This window comes from Phyllopteryx taeniolatus, chromosome 6 (assembly GCF_024500385.1).
Source record: "Phyllopteryx taeniolatus isolate TA_2022b chromosome 6, UOR_Ptae_1.2, whole genome shotgun sequence".
Lineage (NCBI taxonomy): Eukaryota > Metazoa > Chordata > Actinopteri > Syngnathiformes > Syngnathidae > Phyllopteryx > Phyllopteryx taeniolatus.
This window is the reverse complement of record NC_084507.1, coordinates 10,656,923-10,679,087: the sequence shown is the minus strand read 5'-3', so window position 1 is coordinate 10,679,087 and position 22,165 is coordinate 10,656,923. Positions and strand designations below refer to the sequence as shown.

At 41.4% G+C, this 22,165-nt stretch overlaps 2 protein-coding genes across 3 annotated transcripts in view; both read left to right on the top strand.

Moving 5' to 3' along the window:
- On the top strand, window positions 1-13,108 carry she (Src homology 2 domain containing E). 2 transcript variants are annotated; one of them, XM_061775595.1, is made up of 6 exons: window positions 1-860; window positions 2,875-3,001; window positions 6,230-6,484; window positions 6,697-7,018; window positions 8,029-8,148; window positions 9,713-13,108. In XM_061775595.1, the coding sequence occupies exons 1-6, from the start codon at window positions 414-416 to the stop codon at window positions 9,906-9,908; spliced, it is 1,467 nt and encodes a 488-aa protein (XP_061631579.1). In that variant the 5' UTR covers window positions 1-413; the 3' UTR covers window positions 9,909-13,108. The 2 variants fall into 2 exon arrangements, with proteins under 2 accessions (XP_061631579.1, XP_061631580.1); XM_061775596.1 differs by lacking the exon at window positions 8,029-8,148.
- Window positions 13,109-19,137: 6,029 nt separating this feature from the next.
- Window positions 19,138-22,165, top strand: part of chrnb2 (cholinergic receptor, nicotinic, beta 2) — a 41,349-nt gene continuing 38,321 nt past the window's right edge. The window contains exon 1 of the mRNA XM_061775594.1: window positions 19,138-19,579. Within this exon, the coding sequence (XP_061631578.1) occupies window positions 19,498-19,579 (82 nt within the window). The 5' untranslated portion in view covers window positions 19,138-19,497. The remainder of the gene's footprint in view (window positions 19,580-22,165) is intronic.

Here is a 22,165-nt window from a genome sequence, read left to right as displayed (position 1 = left end):
TTCGCTTTCTTCTCGGTGCAGCTAGATAACGTGGACGCAGCGTATCACGTACCGGTAATGGGCTCTTTACTTTGCTCCAGGAAAATCTTCCAGTTTTTTCGAGTGTTCGCTCTGGAAAGGCTTCTCTTCAAGCTGAGGGGATAGTTGTTATTTGGGCAGGTCAGGGCCCAAATAACCGGTCGATGACACCCAAAACGCCAGGTGGAGCAGCAATCTGGCCGACGGGGAGCTCTGAACGCAGCGAGTACAGGTGAATACTGTTGAAGTAGGTTCATATAAAACAAGCAAGTCAGCATTTGAGTTTGAATTCGTTGCAACAATAGCTGAGCCGTGCGTAAAATGCGTGCGTAAAGTTGGTGAAACGTCAAACAAGTCAAGTTCTCGTGGTGCGATTTGGAAATAATTTGGCAAACATGGCAAAATGGTTCAAAGACTTTCCCATCAACCTGAAGAACGGCAGCGAACGAGTCCGCTCGGCCTCCGAATCGGGCCCACAAACACGACACAAACCATCATTCTCCCGTGACAGCTTGAAGGGAACTCTTCGGAAGGATAATGGAGTGGCTGCTTTGCTCGCAGGGAGAAATAGAAAAAATTCAGCCACGGAGTTGGGTCGAAACCACAACGCCAGTTCTGCAGGTGGAACTGTGTGGGAAACTCTGGCACCTGGAAAAAATCGGAAGAGCTCCAAGGTGGAGGCGCCGGAGGAGAAGGTTCAGGTGAGGACCACCAGCCTGGCTCAGGCTTACATCAGCAGGATGATCAAAGTGGACAAGCAGGACAAGACCCCCAAACTGAACGGGATAAGTGAGCAGACTAAACCCGACACGGACAGTGGACGCTCTGCCATTAAAACAACAGTGAGTAACTTCATTTTGTTAAGTTTAGAACAAGAATGAATGTTTTGGCTTCATGTTTTACCACATTGTAGGAAGGTGGATAGATTAAAAGTGGTGTTTTTGATGTCAATCCATAACATCAAACATCCCAAAAGTGGTACAATTTGGAGTTAACAAGCATTTTCTGAAAAAATAAAACAAATCATGGCAGCAAATCTCATTAGAGTTCAGCTCAGTGAGCATCTAAAAGTTTCACCACAGAAAGGTACAGACAGCAGTGGCAAAGAGCAATGCGAATTGTCATGATAGCCACTGAAGAAGAAATTAAACTTACTGCGACATAGGAAAGGATCTGTCTGTACTGTACAATTGGAGCAATGCAATTACAGTGGTGCCTTGAGATACGAGTGACGCGCCTTATGAGTTTTTGGCAATACGAGCTGTCATTTTTTTGCTTTGATTTGTGTGCAAAATTTGTGATACGAGCGCTGTATGGTGTCAAATTGTCAATAAACTCAACTGACTTCACAACCAGTAGCAGTTTGGCAGATAGTGAATCGCCACTCCCAGTTGAAGGTTACTGTCAAACTAAACATCAAACAAAGAGAATTTCACCTTGTGTATTTAAAACAATCACATACCTTTCCCTTAATAAAGTCTGTTCAGCTGAATGCTAATAAACAATGCAAAACGTCACAGATGGTCTAACAAAAAGCATTGGTATTGTGGTGTTATACCCGTTAAGCAACAAATATTTGAACACAAATGGTGGAGCAACACAACCAGACAGGTCTGGACTGCAGGCAGGCCAGTCAAGTACCCGCACTCTTTTACTACGAAGCCACGCTGTTGTAACACGTTCAGAATGTGGCTTGGCGTTGTCTTGCTGAAATACAGTAAGCAGTACAGTACTTGAAAAATACGTTGGTTGGATGGCAGCATATGTTGATGCAAAACTTGTATCGTTCAGCATTGAAGCATGATGCCTTCATAGATGTGCAATTTACCCATGCCATGGGGACTAACACACCCCATACCATCACAGATGCTCTGAGTTTTTTTTTTTTTTGGGATGATATTATGGAACGTAGATGATGAAATCCTTAAATTCCTTGCAATAGTACATTGAGAAACGTTGTTTTCAAACGGTTTGATTATTTACTCATGCAGTTGTTCAAAGTGGTCAACCTCGCCCCATCCTTGCTTGAGAACAACTGAGCCTTTTTTTTTTTTTTTTTTTTTTGTAAAGTACAATATTATAGAGTGCTATGTTTCTCATGAAAAAAAACACAATATATCAGTATCACCTCACTAGTGGTACACTTTCATTGCTCAATGACTCTCCACACTCGTGTTTTTTTGTCCTAAATGTATATTATGTCATAGTGTTTTTTTTTTTTTTTGTTAGAACTACCGGTGACAAATTCCTTGTAACATACTTGGCCAATATAGCTGATCATAATTCTGATTCTGATTGCAAAAGTTTTGTTGGGTTTTTTGTTTGGGATGCTGGAATGGATAATGTCATTTCTATTCACTTCAATGGGGAAAGATGATTTACTGTAAGATACAAATGTTTTGAGTTATGATCATGGTCATGAATTGAATTCAACTTGTATCTCAAGGCATCACTGTATCGTATGGCGGATAAGAATGTTCAAATGTTCTTAAAACATTCCCTGGACAGTGAAATAATGGCAACAGTTTTTGACCCTTGAACTGGTTAACTCACTTTACATTGTTTCCTATGGGAAATTTAGAAATTAGAACAAGTTGATTGTGTTCGACTTTGAAGCTTCCACTGTATTCTTGTTCCCATGATGAACTCTGTATCCAATTTCCATTGTTAGCAAAGGAAAACAATGTAGTGAACCCTTCATTGTGTCACACCAAATAATACTCTGACCTCTTTGTGCCATTATTTCCGCTTGTCCCTCTTGTCTCTTGTTAGACAATCGCGGACGCCACTACCGACACACACAAACCAGTCAACGCTTATCTCATCTTATCTAAATCTTGTTTTTGTGTTTCCCAGCTGATCATCCTCGAGGACTACGCGGATCCTTTCGACGCAGAGAAAACTAAAGAACAGAGGGAGGCAGAGAGAGCGGGAGTGAACGACGGTTACATGGAGCCTTATGACGCCCAGGTCATCATCACAGGTGAACTCAGATGATCGCTCACACGTCTGACACTTTTGGTTCTTTTTGTTTGTAAACATGTCACTGTGTCAAAACCCTGGAGAGTCAACTCTGTTCAAATAGGTGCTCCATCCATGTGGGGCAGCTGCAACATACAGTAGTGCAAGGCAAACTCGAGTTGCAATATGTATTGGCAACATTCACATCACATACCATCTATCTTTTTTCTATAGTGTTTGTCTTTGTTACACCGTGGACTGCACGGCAAATATGGAACTACATAAACTGATGACCCCCCTGTATCTACTGTTTATATATGTATGTATGTATGTGCATGTTTTGCAGAATCTAATACAAAACCTTTTAAAATGTGCCAAATATAATAGTATGAAACCATCACTTTGATTAGGTGTCTCAATGAGTAATAAGCAAATAAATAGCTCAACGTAACATCTTTTTATGCATACTTGTATTCAAGCCATTTGGCATTCCCGTTAAAGTGGTCTTTTGAGAGAAAGTTAGTGCCAAATGGGAGCTCCGGCTTGCATGCATGCCAACTTCCATCCCCTTCGGCGGTTGCTATAGCAACAGTGTTGTGAAGGGACAATGGGTGCAGCTTCCTCTTCCAACTTCCTGTCTCCTGCCTCTGTTTCCTTTGCCCCATTCTCTTGATATAGGAAGCTGCCCCCACTGCGTACATACACACACTTAACGTGTTAACAGAATGTAACAATCCCCTTCAGCCCACCCCAAAACAACCGACAAACCCCCAGTCACTTCCCAGCAGTCAGGAAGTAGGCTGCTTAGCCGTCCAATCCGAAGCAGCGCTGACCTTTTCTTCCTGTACCTCCATTGTTTGCTCTCACAATAGTGCAGACACATAGGCTACCTGTCGGCTTCCACAGAAACACAAGTCACATACTGACTTGTGACACGGTGCAGGATGCCGTAGATCTTTTTATCTCTGTCACCAGCACAAAGAGCCCCCTGGACTGTGTTTGTTCCTGCAGAATCACTTCACTTTAGACATGTTTGTTTGCACAAACTGCCCCTAAATCTCTCCAGAAACATTCACACATTCACTTGAGCTGAAGAGGAGTTTCACCTCTCAGCATGACAATGTAACCAAGCATATATGTAAATCAACAAGAGTGACTTAAGAGAAAAAAAAATCTAAGTTATAAAATAGTCCAATCAGAGCCCAGACCTAATTCTACTGAAAATATGTAAGGGAAGGTAATGTAAGCTGTGCACAAGAGATATCCTCGCAATCCGGCAAATTAGTTTTAGAACGTGCTCGTATTCTACCAGCTTGTTGCTCTATTTCTTATGTATTTAATTTACAGTGTTTTTGTTTATTTCCACTGAATTGTACAGGCTATACAGTAGGTCCAATTATTTCAAAATATATAAAAATATATTATTCTGATTTAACCCCACCCCACACCCCAGATCTCCTATTTTCAATCAATAAAAATAGAATAATTTATGATACCAGATTATTACGTATATACCAACTAGAGCCGCTGATTTAGGTTATTATTAGGTTTAGTTTATTTGGCGTTAATCAGAGGCACTTTAAATGGTGCCACGTGTGAGCTGATTTACTCATTTAAAATGAGTTTGAATATCATTCCTAAATTCTGAATGCAGCCACATTCCCAGTTATAAGAGGGTGTGCACACCTGTGCAACCCTATTATCGCAGTTGTTTATCTTTACTTTCCTTCTTAAAAATATTTCTTTTTTTGAATTGAGTTGTATAGGTTATAGGTCACATTACTAGTGGAAAAAGTATAGAAATGATTTATCTTGGTCTAATTTTTTAAATTAAAAAATCCTGGCATTTGAACATAGGTGCACACAGCCTTCGTCCAGTAGTTGACGTTGTCGCTCGTTCTCCTCTTTTGGCCAACAAAATTCCTCCTCGTACTCTATCATTCTTTCAAAAGTTAGAAATATTTCTTTGACGGCCACACTTGGTCACACATTCAGCAATACTCTCATCATTTCTACTTTACAAATTTTCACAACTTACACTCACACTTGATGTCTGCTTAGCGATGTGTTGATCACAAATGCATCTCTACAGTCAGCTAAGGTCACTTGAAAGTGCTCTTACGAGCACTGAGGTGAGTCACACGCGCACATGCATCTACTGTTAAGTCTGCCGTTGCGTAACGCATTATTTCTTAGTATCGATACAATCGATTGATTACCTTTTTATAAGGATTTTAAATCAATATATTTAGTCCACGGTGGATGACTGGTTAGCACTGCCTCGCAGTTCTGAGGACTTGGGTTCAAATCCTGGAATTTGCATGTTCTCCCCATGCCTGCGTGGGTTTTCTCTGGGTACTCTGGTTTCCTCCCATATCCCCAAAACATGCATGGTAGGTTAATTGAAGACTCTAAATTGCCCGTAGGTGCAGAGGTGAATGTGAGTGCAAATGGTTGTTTGTCTCTATGTGCCCTGTGATTGGCTGGCGACCAGTTCAGGGTGTACCCCGCCTCTCGCCGACAGTCAGTTGGGATATGCTCCAGCACGCCCACGACCCTAGTGAGGATAAGCGGTACGGTAAATGGATGGATAGATGGATATTTTGTCCAAAAGGCCAACTTGCCGAGCACAGATCGATGCAGTAAGATTATATAATATAATCGAATATAAATATAAATTGATACATCAGTGTAGTGGCTGAATCGTTACACCCCTTACATAGTGTATGTCTAGTATATTACATTATTAATATAATTTTCCTCAATTGAATTGTGCAGATGAAAGGTCACATTATTTTTTGAAGCAAGGTTTTAATATATTTATCATGGTTTTATTTTATTTTATTTCATCAGGAAAAAGCATTACAATAGATAAAATAAGAATAAATTATTTATTATTTATTGTACATTTTATTTATTTATTATTTATTGTAAATATTTTTATTTATTATTTATTGTACATTTTCTTGTAATTAGTTTTTTATTTAGTATATTTTGGGGAGGTTTATTTTTTATAAAATTGTTTTATACTATTTTTATACTGCTTGTTCAAGTATTTCATTCATTTATTGATTCATATTTATGTGGTACTGTTAGAAGCGCAGAAAATGGTAGCATACAATAAATACAATAATTTATGCAACACGTGTATAGTACATTTTGGGGTGTGTTCACTGTACGTCCACTGTAGTTGTTGCATAATCAAGATGAAAGGCAAGGGGAAGTCTAAGCATTGGGTGATGATTTCCAGAGGTTCGTCGCCGGGGCTCCAAGGACCTCCTCAAAGTGTGCGTGCTGCTTGACCGAGGCCAGCCGGCGGGCAAGGGAGAGGAGGGCAAGCCCCCGCCGCCCAACATCTACGACACGCCGTACGAAGGCAGACTGGAGGGCGACAGCGAGGGCGTGTGGATCCCCGTCACGCGGCCAGAGTCTGACATCCGTCCGGCCGCCGAGTACGAGCTGCCCTGGGAGTGGAGGAAGGAGGACATTGTTCGAGCCCTGTCAGGTAGGCGGCCGTGCTGGTGACAAGGCTGGGCGGGCGGTCGTGGAAGGAAGGGTGTCATAGTCTTTATTTGTACAGTCATATCACGACTGTACTATCATGACTATCTCTTTGCTTTACACCGGAAGCTAAACAATTCTGTTGAATGACTCTGCACAGATGTGTTGACTTTGGTGATGGAGTTTTATTGCTTTTGTGTCTGTGGCTTCCTGCAGCCCAGTTTGAGGCAGTGGATTGTTCTCCTGTTAAAGAGAATGGTCGCCAGCAGCAGCAGCAACAGCAAACTTTGAGGCAGAAGAACTGGACGCACAAAACACTGGTGTCCACATCTTCATCTTCCTCCTCTTCCTCTCCCTCCTTTCCCTCGTCGCCCATCCTCAAACTCTCCCCGATAACAACCCCGTCCCCGTCATTCCCCACCCTGAGACTCTCGCCCTCTTCCAGCCCCAACAAACCTCCCTCTCCTACCTCGCCGCACGCCCCACTGGATGGGGAAGCGGCCAAAGTGGACCCCAGCTTGCCACTTGACAAGCAGAGGTGAGGAGGGAAGACTAATATTCATCGACAAAAATGTTATTTTGTGGAGAAATAAGCTGTTAGCATAATGCGGTGTTCCAACTTACCGTATATAAATGTAAGCAACATATTGGAATATAGGAAGGATGGAGTCAAATGCCCCAAAAGTGCTACAATTTGGCATTCAACCACAATTGTCTGGAAAAATATGATTTCAAAAGGAAACTACAACTTGGACATCAACAAATATCGTGAGACTTCAGCTCACATAGATAATTCCACGTGTTTTGCTTTTTCTTTGGCTTTTTTTGTGATGCCACCACAGACGTATACCGGTGATGGCAAAAAATGAAAAGTGTGCAACTTACTGTGACATACTGTAGGAAATCGGAATGAAGGATGAATACCACGACAGTGGTGCCTTGAGATATGAGCAAAAAATCGGTCAACTTACGGCTCGTATTTGGAAAAAGCTCATAATTTGGGTCACTCATCTCAAGGCATTCCTGAATAATGATTTTACATTATATTAGTTAAAAAGCCTTGGACAATTTGTCTCCTGTAAATCCCTTCTAAAACACTGTTCTAAGTGTGTGCTTCATTGCTGTGCACTAAATAGACGTTCACTTGATTTGAAGTGTAAAATGCCTCTTTCCATCTCATTAAGCATGGCCTTTCTATTGTAATGGAACCGGTCGGGAACACGCTCGCAGCGTGTTAGCATTTGTTACTCTCTTGTAGAAGCTGAATGTCATTTTGTTCCCCGCTAAGCGACTTGCTGCTTGTTTGTATACCGTATGTGGTTCTAACCTTTTAGCTGCTTTTAGCGCCACATTGCTGTTAGGCCTTCATGGACCTTCTATGCAGCCACGTGCAGTATAATTCGTTCTGTTTCATCACTCAAATAGGCCTGTGACGCCTTATTATACAACATGACATAGTCTCACCTTCACTCTAAGCATCTTCTTACTTGACACTTGGCTTTGTCTCCATATGTCGCCATGCTGCATCTTGTCCACATCCTGGGCAAGCTGGTACCATGGCTGTGTGAGTCGGCAGCAGGCTGAGGCTCAGTTGCAGCGCTGCAGGGAAGCCAGCTTCCTGGTGAGAGACAGCGAATCAGGAACCAGCAAGTACTCCATCGCTCTCAAGTGAGTGACTGACTGTGTGTGGACGTGACATGCAGTACTGTGCCCTCATTTCTTGTCATAGCAAAAGTGACCATACAGGGTATATGAGCCACTGGGAACGAGAGAGGGCCAATTCCATTTTTGTCATTTTGAAGTTAACTACAAAAATAAATAAAGACATATCTTTCAGATGAATGACTTTGTTTGACATATATGGGGCAGTCCATTGTTGTACTCAGCACTTTTCCTGATTCATCAGTGCAAAAACTGAACCAACTCCCATTTCCAAGTTTACAATGCCCATGATACCAGGCTTCATTTGCTGCAGTAGACTCACAGAAATTGAGTTTCAGAGATTGATAGAAGACTCAAAGTGTTATTTATAACCTTTTATGAAATATTGATAGAATTGATGGATGAAAATCTGAGGAAAACCACAGTTTCTGGAAAACAAGTAACAAGGATAAGTAATAATTGCCATACAAATTGTCCAGGTTTTTACTGCAGCCATAAAACTTTAAATCAATCACCTGCAAAATGACAAAAGTGGGATTAGCCCTCTCTAGTTCTCAGTGCCTCATACATATAATAGGGTGGTCTGTAACGTAACCCCACAATAAAGGAGGCATTAATGTACCATTTTTTTTATTCTGGACTGAGGGCAATGGTAAACACAAAGCGCAAATAGCCAATAAAACATTTTTAAATAAATTTCAGGCCCAAAATTGACACAACAGAGGATAAGGGAAGATAACAGGACTTTACTGTTTTGGATTCTGGGGCGGTAGAAACAGTTTAATAGTGACTTAAATGTCAAGAAGAGAAAAGTAATTTTACAAAAGGGGGGGGGGGGAATCAGTAGTGCTGTATTTGTGTATGTTTGTTTGTTTATCAGTTAGCAGGCCATTTCCTGGTTCATGGAGGATGACGTAAGGTGGTAGGAGTGCACATGAGGGCAGTCAATGGATGGCGATAACCGCCTGTCAACTATATCTACACTCTCGCCTTTATTCTCACTCGTTTGCTTTCTCTGTATTATTACACTGTAGCTACAGTGGCCAGGCGAATCCGCTTCTTGGCAATCATGCCATGTTTTTTATGCTTCAATAAAAACTAGAAAGGGTATACAGTCTATGAGTTGCCTCAAAACGTTTTTTCCCAATAAGAACACCAGGGGTCGCGTTTTTTCCGTTCCAGCAAGTTACTTATGTGTGCGAGGGCCAATCGCCCAGTGTGCAGCAGGGAGTAAAATGAGCAAATGCTGAGTCTAGTTTGCAGAGTAAATCTACCTATAAGCACAGACCTGACCTGACCCAAAAGTTGTGCCATTACGTGTGCGTGTGTGTGTGTGTGCATACGGCCCAGTGCACATTTGTTGCATGCTGCTCATTCATTTGAGAGTCCAAATCATTAACCCCCTTTACACATCCACTGAACCTTCGCTACTGCACACCATCAGTTAGCCAGGGATAGATAATAGCAAGTGATTCAAATTCCCATATCCAGGTCTGGATTGTATTTCACTACTGTGGCTGTACTGAATTTCTCTTTGAAGTGACAATATTGCTTTCTTGTCGTTTGTCAGGACCAGTCAGAGTTGCGTGCACATCATCGTGGCCCAAACAAAGAGCAGCAAGGGCCTGGGCTACACTCTGGATCAGAGTAGCTGCGTCTTCGCCAGCATCCCTGAGCTGGTGCACCACTACTGTACACACAGACTGCCCTTCACAGGGGCTGAGCACATGACCCTGCAGCACGCCGTGCAAAGGTCACATTTGTAACGTGCGGGATACGTGTACTCAGGGATGTGCTGCTGAGGAATGTCCTCTTTACCATTTTATTAGAGGGATTGGGCCGATAGAAACTCTTTTGGAAAAGTGCAAGCCAATCAGATGATGAAGTAAAAGAGTAAACTAGAATGACAACTGGTTAGCTCAGAGAACCTCTCCTTCCTGTAAAGAAAAAAACTTTTATGTTCTGCTTCCAATTCTGGACCCAATGTGTTACATTACATCAGTGTTTCCTAAACAGTAATGAGCCAAGGCAGATATTTTAAATTAGAAAAACGAAAAACAAACAAACAAGCGAATACACAGGTTCATATGCATCTTCTCTCACCAAGTGGAAGAGTATCTAATTGTTCCGTCTGTCACTACATGTCACTGGTGTGGATAAATGAACAACTATACATTATTTGTAGTAAATAAATAATAACTTTCAGACAGCTTAAGTGAAATTGGCTCATGTCCCGGTACCATGGTTGGGGATCAGTGCATTAGGCTTCTTGTGGTGAAATCAAACACTGCACGTCTGATTACAGTGGAACCTCTAAAGTTGAATCTCCCTTAAAAATAAATAAATAAATGAAAACAATTGCCACTAAAGTCACAAAACTTCATAGTTCAAACCGCCGCCATGCATAGAATGCTCAGCAGTCAGTAACTTTGGATTTGTTTTGGCTTTTTGTGACACAACAAAGGGTATGAAATACAGTATGTGAGGTGATTTAAGCTGATGCGTTTTGAATGCAGACTGTCCCAAAACTTGTCCATCTGCGTTGCGTCATCAAAATCCTTTCCTTCTTCCGTCCCTTTTCCCTAATTTTCCCTATCCAGTGGTAGTATCAGAAGCCCGTTTCACCTGATCTATAAAAGTTGGTATTTTTCTTCCTTTTTAACTCTTTTACTCTTCTTTATAAATTGCACCAACACGGAATGGCGGGACAAAGTTGACCCAGCAATTTGCGATCGTAGTATAAGAAGCCCCTTTCACATGACCTGTGAAAGCCGTCTTTTTTTTTCTTCACTTTTTCTGTGTCGGTGTTATGTATACACCGCACATACACAGAATGATGGACGAAGTAGTAGGAGCAGAACTGTAACAGACAGCGTCCCGCTTGTGTGTAAATGCTCGTAAAGGGGTGTGAAGTTTAACACATTCACTTCTCTCATGCTGTGTAGGAAGAAATATCTGCTGTCCGACAAATGTTTTGTACCGGTAAGTCACACCAAAAGCTGGAGCTGATATCATCTAATTATCTGATTGTTAAAAGCTGTCAGAGGTGCGTAGAGTAGCCAGAAGCTGTACTCAAATAAGAGTACTGTTACTTTAGAATAATATAACTTGAGTGAAAGTCAAAAGCAGTCTCCAAATAATTACATTAGTAAGTACCCAGTGGAAAAACAAAACTCAATTACTGAGTAACTGGTAGATAACATCTGATTTATTATTTTAATCAGCAGGAACACAAACAAACAGAAATGTGCATCTTCAGATATTGTCAATCAATATCACTTTAACTAAAACAATAATAAATATTTGTAAAATTACACAAATTGAGGCAAGTTCAGCCACAAGACATTCTATTAAAAAACATGTTTTCTCAAGTAGGAAGTAGAGTTCTTTTAGGATGAAATCAACATTCAGACATTTTTAGGCAGACACAGATGACAGCGCATGACATACTGTCGCTGTCGTTTCTTGAAGTCTGTAAGGTAAACAAATTGAATGTGAGGCCAGGGATGTTGGGCCACTTCTGACTGCGAGTCACACGCCATTATTTTCTCTGTTGTTTCTGCCGTACCTCACCTGAAGGAGTCAATTTGAAAACTTTGATTCTATGTGGGGCCGTGGAGACTTTGTGTGTGGTTATGTGATTGGTTCTGATTGATTAAGATTGAGTCAAATGTTTCTAGCGGGTTTTCATTTGATTGGTGAAAGAGTCACATGACAGCACCCGAGGGATGCATTAATAATCGGTAGATGCAAAAAAGGTAGTGAGCAGAAGGCAGCTCAATAAGGTAGTGTTTCTTCTGAACAAAAATACTCGAGTTAAGGTTGAGTGTTTTTTTTTTTTTGTTTTTTTAATTTAAGCTTAACAATTAAAAGTTGGTAACTTCTTTACACACTTTTATCACAACTTGCACTTGCAACTTGCACTTTAGTGTGCGAGTCTCTTTCACATTATGCCCTTTGTTCAGTTTTTCTTTTTAGGGATAAATATTAACAGTGGTAATGTCTTTTTACATTTGAATGACAGTTTGACCATGGGACAGATTGTTCCGATTTCCATTATTTACTATGGGAAAATAGTCATTTCTAAATCTGAACAATTCAAACGAGGAGGTTCCACTGTAATGTTTCCCTATCTCAAATCAACAAGCCTCATACCAGCAGGACATTAACTATGAGGAATCTACATCACCATTTTTAACTAACCAAATAAGATATCTGTAAAAGATCAAAACATTGCCACGTTACCAACAGCCATATTGCAACTTAAAGCTGCAAGTTTTACAGTCTGCTTCACCAAGATGCTTTAACACAGAGTTGCCGACACGATCAAGCACAATGCCAAACAATTAGGCTGGCTTTGTATGATCAATACAACTGATTGGAGTATAGCCATTCGTCCATCCGCGACTGTCAGTCAGCCTATTGATTCCGTCCTGAAAATGAGGCTCATTTGCCAGCCAATTTGTTCATCAAGAGAAAGAGCTTTAGTAGTGATTAGATGCCTTGGAAGGAGGCTTAATGCAGGCTGGTAGGGAGGTTGGGGCCGGGGGGCGTGGGTCCGCTGCTCATATTGCGAGTCAGCAGAATTGTCAAAGAATGCTGAGGTGTGCAAATAAAAGTGAGACTATGATATGAATATTAGGCCTTTTGGTGATGAAAAAGCTTGTACCTTCCTTTAGTTTCAGTTTATAAAGTGCTCTGAGGACCTTACTAAAGGTATGAGGACATGTTTATGATTATATATAAGCATTTGTGGATAAAAGGTTTTAGGGTTTGTGATTTTTTTGTTTGTTTGTTTTTTGTTTGTTTTTCATGGCGGACCAGTTTACAAGCTCTCACAGGCCATCTCTGCCTTAAATGATGTATGCATGAAGTGACTGAGTATTTTATCAGCCCCAATCATGATGTCGGCTGTATACTTGTTGTAAGCATGTATCCAGTAAATAAAGTTGCATTTGTGACAGTGTGTTAGACAATTAATAGACAAGACAAGCAAAGGAGAAAAAAAGAGTAGCAAACAAATCCAAAAAAAAAAAAAAACCACACACAGTAATGCATGAGGGACGAGGGAACAAAATTCAGGATTATCTCTCACACACACTATTGAAACACACTCATACGCACTACTAAAAGACTCTCATACAAAGACAGCACTGACCTTTTTTGCACTCATACTGAAACGCTGTCATACAAACTACTTTTTTCACTCATACATTACTCAAACGCTCATTGACACTATTGGAACGCTCTCATACACTCTTGTGAATTTTTTTTGCTCATATAGGTACACTACTTAAATGCTCTCATGCACGCTACTGAAACCAATATTTAAGTGTATTATACGAATGGATTTCAGTACAATGTGTGAAAGGATTTCTATGTGTGTGTGTGTGTGTGTGTGTGTGTGAGAGTGAGAGAGAGCGTTTCAGTTGTGTATGTGTTAGTGTTTCACTATATTATGAGCGGAAAAAGATCAGTTGGGTGTAAATGTGTTTCAATAGTGTGTTAGAGTATTTCTAGTCCAATTTAGCACACAAAGTGCCTTACAGAGATGAAAACAAACAATTAAAATAACAAGAAATATACAAGAACCCTCCCATCCCCACATATAAATGCAAACACACTCATACGCACACATATATACACTCACACATACACACCGCACACAGCACATATTGACTAATAGTGTAGAGACATGGCAAGGCACTGGGGATCCAGGTGAGGAAAGAACCTGTGGGAGCCATCCACACCGAGAAATGCCACAGCCCACAGTCACAGAGGATGCCGTGACCCGGGTAGACCGGGGTGGACTCTTCACAACGTGGAGAGCCCCACAGTCACCCGGGCCCGGGGAAAATACAGGATGACATCCACACAGGCAGACGGAATACACCTCCCAGCGAGGAGGCTCCCATGAGGAGACACTAGAGTTCAATTTAAAAAGACTAAAAGAAGAAAAAAATAAATAAATAGATAAATGAATAAATAAGCAAGTAATAAATACATGTTTACATGAATAAAAATAAAACGGTTAAAAGCTAAACCAAACAGGTGAGTCTTGAGCCTCCTTTTAAAAGCCTCAACAGTCATAAGTGGCTGAATGCAGCCTCTCCTTAAGTTTTTGTTTTAACTTTTGGAATAATTAAGAGGACCTCAGGACTTGCGAGGGTTGATATGATGAAAGTATATCAGATAGATATGATGGCCCAAGAATGTAAAGACATTTAAAAACTAGTAAGAAAAACAAAAACAAAACAAAATGTTAAATCGATCCTGAAACACACAGGGAGCCAATGCAGTCATCTCAGAACCAATGTAATGTGCTCCCGTCCTCTGGTCTTTGTCAGCACACGAGCAGCAGAGATCTGTAGTCGTAGATTGGAGATGGTCTTTTTGGGAAGACCAAAGAGCATGGCATTGTAATAATCAAAACGACAGGAGATAAAAGCATCCATCAGCACCTCTTTGTTAGCCTAAGAGAGAAACGCCCAGACTCTGGCTGTATTCTTAAGATGTTAAAAACTCAGTTACATTTTTTATTGTGGAACAAAATTAAACTTTGAGTAAAGTTATTTACACATTGTGACAGTTTTTAAACAATGGTTCTCAACTGTTGTCACCCTGGGACCTGCATTTTCCTATTGTTGCAAAGTCACGACCCACTTTTATAGCAGTTAAGAGCAAATTAAGTTTTTTTTGTTTCATAAAATGTTGTGATCTGCTGTATCGAAGACGGTGCTGAGATCGAGTACAACCCCGACTGAGAGCTTTTGTGAATCTGCATTATACCTGATGTCATTTAAAATCTTCAACTTTGCAGCTGTCTCGGGACTGTGGTTCATCCTAAACCCAGATTGATATTTTTTAAAATATTGTTTGTATTTAAGAAACAATACTTGTGCAGGTGAGACCATTTTAATAGTATGTTTCAGTAGTGTGTATGAGACCATTTCAGTAGTCTAAATGAGCGAGCCAATTAAATCAGTTGCGTGTATGAGTGTTCAGAAGTGTATATGAGTGAAATATTTTTTTAGTGAGCATTTGAGTAGTGTAAATGAGCGGGACAAAAAATCAGTAGTGTGTATGAGTGTTCAGAAGTGTATATAAGTGAAAACACACACGTAATATAAGCATGACAGCATCTTCGCACCGTTTAAAACCATTTCAGCGTTAATGTCGACACACTAGTAAACAGGTTTGCGTGTTTGTCTCAACAATGTGTGTGCATTTGTGTGCGTGTGTGTGTGTGTGTGCGTGTGTGTGTCTGTGTGTGTGGAAAAGAGAGCGGGATTACCAGGTTGCCATGGCGATTAGTGAGAGCGAGGTTGGGCCATCTCTTCAGGGAGGGAGAGAGACAGACTGCAATATATAAAAGCAGCTATGAATAACCGGGACTTCAGTGGCGATGCACTTGGCAACGGTGGCGTGTCATGCGATGTCAGAGCGCAGCCAGAAATTAGTCAATTTTTTACTTCACAATTCAAGTGTAGCACCACTAATATGAGGTCAAAGACAAGCAAATATATGTCAGAAGTTCACCATGCTTTGCTTTCAGGTTCATACACGCTAATCTCAGCCGCCCTTCTACCGCAGCCGGCCGGGCGGGTGTCGAATGTTACACAACAGACACCACAGAGGATCACCTCTCCTCCCATCTGTGAAATATGTTGTGGTCAGTCCGCCTAATTAAAAGCCAGAAAGTAGGTCACAGCAAAACAAGAGGCCCCCCATGGGAGTAGACCGTACCATTTATGTCGTCCTCAATACAGTGAATGTGTTCAGATTATATTTGTTGCTAATGTCAGTCATCTGCAGCATTTATGTTTCGGATGATTTTAAGATAAAAAGTTCAAATACACGGGGTCCTCCATTTGCAACGGAGTTCCGTTCCTATGGTGGCGACATAACCCATGACCGACATTAAAATACAGTAGCTCAGTAGGCCCAATTTTCATCAAAACCCACGCAAGCACGGAAGAGAGCATGCAAACTCCACGCAGGAGGGCATGAGCCGAGATTAGAACCCTGAACTGCGAGGCAGTAATTGCTCGGCCACTGTGCTCCTCTAAGGAACCGTATTTGGTCACTTAAACGTCTATATAAAACCGTACAACTATTGTTCTTCTGGATAAGTCACATTGCGCATGTTAAATTAATTTGCATATACTCCTCCCACAATGTGCAAAATAAACTGTGCTGCAATTCAGCACATCTGTTCAAGTTTTAGCGGTCAAGGACTTGTAAATCAATCAGGCCCTGAGTATGGATGCTGTCAGTCAGGCTGAAGCCACAATAGCACATTCATGAATCCACTGAAGCGTAATGCATGCTGTTCACTTTCATAGATTGAACAATCAGATTGAAACAACACGTTACGATGAGCTCGAAAAGAAAAAGAAGAAAAAGGGACAAAGTAGAGGAGAGAGGAGGGATGTAGGGAGATGAAGGGGGTGTTGAGGGAAGACGAGCACTCGTGGGGGTCCCAGCTTTTAAATAATTCAACGAGAGACTCACAGCAGCACTCAGTGCAGAGGAGGAGCAGTCAGGTCAGCTCATTCACCGCACAGGAGAGGGCAAGAGGGAAGGAAGTGTAGATAAAGATAGCACGAGAGGGGAAGACATTACTGCGAAAGCGTGGCCGTGCGCATTTGCATTCGTGTGTGTGGGCGTTACTGCCTATGTGTGTGTTGTCTGCACGTGTGCGCTCGCCGTGTCTGATGCAAGTAATATAACAGTCAAGGTGAAACAGGTGGCTATACCTCCTGCAAATTTTGGATTTCTTTTCATCACCACGGCAACCGCCTCCTCCCTCCCTGACTCGCTTTTTCCCGCACTTTACTTTTTTACTTTTTTTACGCCCATCCGTCACTCTCTTTCTGCATCGATCCCACTCTGACTCACCACACTTACTTTTGACTCTTCTTCTCTGGCTCTGGAAACACCACCTTTTTCAACCTCCTACTAACACACATCAATTATTACTTCTGCTCAGGGCAAAAGGGCAAGTGGAAGGGGGATTAGTAGGATGACAACACAAAACCAAACTTTGTGCATGGGTAACATATGGAAGAATTTTGATGCAAATCTGGACATTTAAAAATTGGGATAATGTAGTTCTCCTTCCGATCAATCATCCGTCGAGACGGCTGCTTCAATTGACTTGCAGATTGGTACCATCAGACACTGTGCGCGTTCATCAAACACAGTGAAAACTAAGTCCAGTGGTGCCTTGACTTCAACTCGTGGCACTCAAAACACATCAATCATCTTTCCCCACTGAAATGAAAACTGCTTGATTTAGAGTCTTCGATTAACCTACCATGCATGTTTTTGGGATTACCGAAGTACCCGGAGAAAACCCACGCAGGCACTGGGAGAACATGCAAACTCCAAACAGGGAAGGCCGGATTTGAACCCGGGTCCTCAGAACTGTGAGGCAGATGTGCTAACCAGTCGTCCACCATGCCGCATAAAAAAAAAAACATACAGAAATTGCATAATTGAATGAAATGTAAAGCATTTGAACTGTTTTTTCCACACTTTTTGCTTCAATTCAATGGACATTGTGCTGGTCCTTCTGGTGTGCGGGCCTTGGCCACCTGGGGGCAGTATAATACAGACATACAGCTATACATGGACAGGGTCACAAGTCCTGACCAACCTGCAGTAATATTAGTAGTTCTTTGCAGAGGATAAAGAATATATGCCTGTGCGAATTGGTATATTATTCCTGGATCAGACTACAGGATTTTAGCTCCAATATTGGCCCGCAGCTATTGCAGCCGATTTCCCAGGTTGGCCCCGACATATTTCGTCAGGAACGACAAAACGTCTTGTAGTGTGACATAATCCACGACCAACGATTTGGCCCTTCGATAGCCCTACGACGCCCAAATGAAAAGTCTAGCATGTTTGATTTTTTTGGGATATCTTCTGTGTAGTGTGACATATCAACAATAGCTCTCCGATAGCGCACCACATCGTCTTACCTGTGAGACATGGAGTACACATTATTTACAAATGACTTTTTACGTTTGACTCACAATGAATAGGTTGACCCCGCGGTATAATTAAAAAAATGGTATCGTACCATCATTTTCTGTCATCCTTCGTGTCTGATATTAGGCGGTTCTTACCATGTTTGGGCACACATGACACCTAACCACAGGTTCATTTAACTAGTGTTTGACCAGCTCAAGCAAGGTAAACTTCCCTGGCACAGGCACAGGCACCCAATCTTGATGTGTTGTATAAACTCAATGCTCCTCCCGCCCGTTAATGATGAGAAACACCAATATGATCGTTACAGCAACCAAAAGTCAGGAAATTTGCAGTAATGCAGAGTCATAACAGGGGAGAGTGAAGGGCATCTGAATGAATGCCCGGTTTTACATTATGTTGTACCAGGAAGTAAGCGAAAGACTGATGACTGTTGTATTTGTGTGCATGCTGCTGATTGCAGAAATTGAAACTCGTCACAATGAGATCTCAGACTGACACACAAAGGCGTTCCATGAACTTCGTTCGATCTGTGCTCTAGTGACATTCTCGATATCTTTATATTTTCATAAGGAATCCATAACGGTGCTAGTAGCATGTCCTAGCCTTTTAGCATGACGTCACAGTAAGCGTTTAGATGTTCTCGCAGAAGCGCTTATCCTCATTAGGGTTAGTGTGCTGGGACCTCTCCCAGCTGACTCTGGGCAAGAGGCGGGGTACACCCTGGATTGGTCGCCAGCCAATCGCAGGGCACACATAGACAAACAAGCAGTCACAGCAGCAGATCAATGGACGATTTAGAGTTTTCAATTCACCTAATATTGGTGTTTTTGGAATGCGTGATCAAGCCGGAGTACCCAGAGAAAACATGCAAACTCCACACAGGAAGACCAGAGCTGAGATTTAAGCCTCAGAACCCTTGAGGCAAATGTGCTAACCACTCTACCAATGTGCTGCCTATAATTTTGAATGTTATTCGCTACATGAATGTCGGTGTGTTTGCAGTACGGAGCCTCATTAGAATGGTGGGGGTGTACCTAATGTTTTGTCCCGCGTGGCTCTATATTATTGCGTGGGGAAGACGTCGTTAGCCGAGCTGTGGGGAGAGGAGGGGCCACTCCTCCGCAGACCACCTCCACCCCTCCATCCCCACTCGTCGCCGGAGCTCACCTGCGGACCCCCGGCCCAGCGGACACGATTTGCGGGCGTTCTCTGTGGTCCTCCATCGTCGACGCAGGAGCACACCATGACGTCAGGGTACCAGGTCGCCGCTGAAGGGAGCTTCGGGTCGTGAGGAAGAAAAGGAGGAAGAGGAGGATACTCCGCGGTGCTCGTTGAACACCTTTCGGGCTCGGGATGGTGAGGATGAGGAGGACGATGATGATGGAGGAGGGCTGGCTGCTGATATTGCTGCTGGCGATGCTCGCCATTGCAGGAGGTGAGCAACTTCATCCCTCCGTCCTTTCATTTCTCCATCCATTTATTCGTTCAATTCTTGTGAGCGGCGTCAGAGTGGAATGTTTAAAAAAGGGAAAGAGAGGACGAGGACTCACCATCTTTTCCCCACATAGCGCCACACACGATATATGATGTATAGTGGGGGGGGGGCACTATAGATGATGCACGCACACGTTATGGTTTAATATTAAATCTACTGTATTGTCACTTTAAATGTGGACCCGGTGTCACAGTGCCACAAAAATATCCCAGCACTGATTTATTAACGAGGCTTTTAATACGTGTTGTATTATTGGCTACAACAATGTTTTAGGTATATTTGAATATTTTCAACACGCTTATTCAATTTGATAGAATTTGGGATATTTTTACGTCTCTTAAATCATTTTTAATACAATTGTAGCACATTTAAAAATGTTTATATAATGTTGTTTTTTTTTAGAACGTATTGATGTATACTTTAAAAAGGTTGAATATACTTTTAAAAAATTGTGATATATTCTAAACATATGTTTTAATACATTTGTCTATGTTTGAACACAAGTTTATATATTTTAAAACATTTTTATATAATTTTTTATTTATAATCGATTTTATAATTGTAATATGTTTTAATATATTTTTATATATTTTAAACCATTTTTATATCACTTGTATCACTCATGTATAATCTATTGATGCTACATACATTTCAATATATTACAAGTAATATTTTGTTAATTTGTGCTCTATTTATTTGAATGTTGTGTACATTATAGTACAGTATTTTATACTTGACAATATATCTTTTGTAATTTATAATCTATACACTTTATGTGCATTTAAATATATTGCAATAAGTGCAATCATTTGTGATATATTAAAAATATTTTATAGTTTTTAATATATTTGTAACATGTTTAATGTGTGTTTATATCATTTTATTTACATATTTTAAAACATTTTAGAAAATTAAATGACTAAAAACAGAATGCATTGTCCACACTGTGAGAACTAATAGGGTGAGCGTATAATATGAAGTTATTTTACCTTCTAAAATAGAACGCATAATGGGCCTCCCACACATTCTTCCATTCTCTGTCCCTCATTAACATGGAGGTCTTTGACTTGAGTGGGCAGGTTAATCAGAGGCAGGTGGAACTAAACAACTTCCTGTCATCAACGACAAACAATGGTGTCATTCAGCAATGCAGGGAATAATCGTATACTGTAGATGCACGCATGCTTAAAACACGTTTGGGGTCCATACTGTGTATAGAAATGACATTCCCTCGCTGTTGTTTCTAATAGAAAGGTTGACTTTCGGTGAGTGAAAAAGACATCACCTTAGTTGGCCCTCAGGGAATTGTGTTCAGGATTTTCAGCCACGCTATCTGTACTAGGACACGGCTCTTAATCAATCGATCCGTCAGGAGCTTGCCTAGTCCTCTGAGTGATCGATTCATTTGTCGTCTTAACAGAAACTTTTTGGACAATTCTAACTGCAGGAGTTGCACTTGACTAAATGGCCTTCATCGAATATGGAGAAAATGAAACAGCTGAAACTCCCTTCCCTCGCCCCTTGCGTTGAAAGCAATTGCCGCTTTCGACACAGCAGACGTTGGGGGATGACGTCATCTAATTATCTGATTGCAGGATAGCGTGTCGCTGTGTGAAAGTGCACACAGTCGTGGCATTATCCTGCTTCGCCGGATGCTGTGGTGGATAAAGAGGGATAAGTCTACTGTTATAGCGCTGATGAGGCAAGAGGCTTGTACCTGCGGGCTTGCAATCAAGCTCTCTCTGAATTCCTGCGTTATGCGGAGGAGTTGTGCCATAGTGTGGATGTAGGCCTTCGCTGACGTCATTTTACACTTCTTTCGACAGTAAACTAGTAGCGACTGAATCAACAGTGCATCTGCGGGTTGCAGCCAAGTCGTGCACTCCATTTTGTCGCAGTTTATTTAAGACACCATTCAATCAATTTGTTCACTGCAAACAGTTTGGGGTATGCCCTTTTTCCCAAAAGGTAAGCTTGCTTGCAGCACGTTGGAATAGTGATTAACAATGTTTGTCTGAGGTTTAGGGTTCGAATCTTGGCTCCGGCATTCCCTTTTCTCCATGTCCTCCAGCTTCTTCCCACATTCCAAAACATGCATGTTGGGTTCATTGAAGACTAAATTGTCCATAGGTGTGAATGGTTGTTTGTCTGTATGTGTCTCGTGATTGATTCGCGTTGAGGCCAAAGTTGACTGCGATAGGCTCCGGGAGCTCACCCGCGACCCGAATGTGGACAGGCGCTATAGAAAATGAAAGGTTGGACAATCAAACACTCATCAAGCACTCTCTTAACTTTAATGAAGAATGAGGGGTGATTAACTACTTTTACTTTAATGAGTACAAGTGCTGTAGAAAATGGATGTATAGAATAGTTGAAACTATGTTTGTTCAGTGTTTCAATTTCACGATAATACTTGTACGGGTTTTATTTTGAAAGGTGCTCAGCACGTTGAAATAGTTGTTACAACATCTGGCTGTCAATATTGAGGTACAGGGTTTGAATCTCAGCTCTGGACTAGGAAGTTTA

Bases quoted from the DNA above. Each gene is read 5' to 3' on its own strand.
- she (XM_061775595.1), top strand. From the start codon at position 414: ATGGCAAAATGGTTCAAAGACTTTCCCATCAACCTGAAGAACGGCAGC. The intron at 861-2,874 runs GTGAGTAACTTC...TGTGTTTCCCAG, and splicing joins GCTCTGCCATTAAAACAACA to CTGATCATCCTCGAGGACTA. The intron at 7,019-8,028 runs GTGAGGAGGGAA...ATCCTGGGCAAG, and splicing joins TTGCCACTTGACAAGCAGAG to CTGGTACCATGGCTGTGTGA.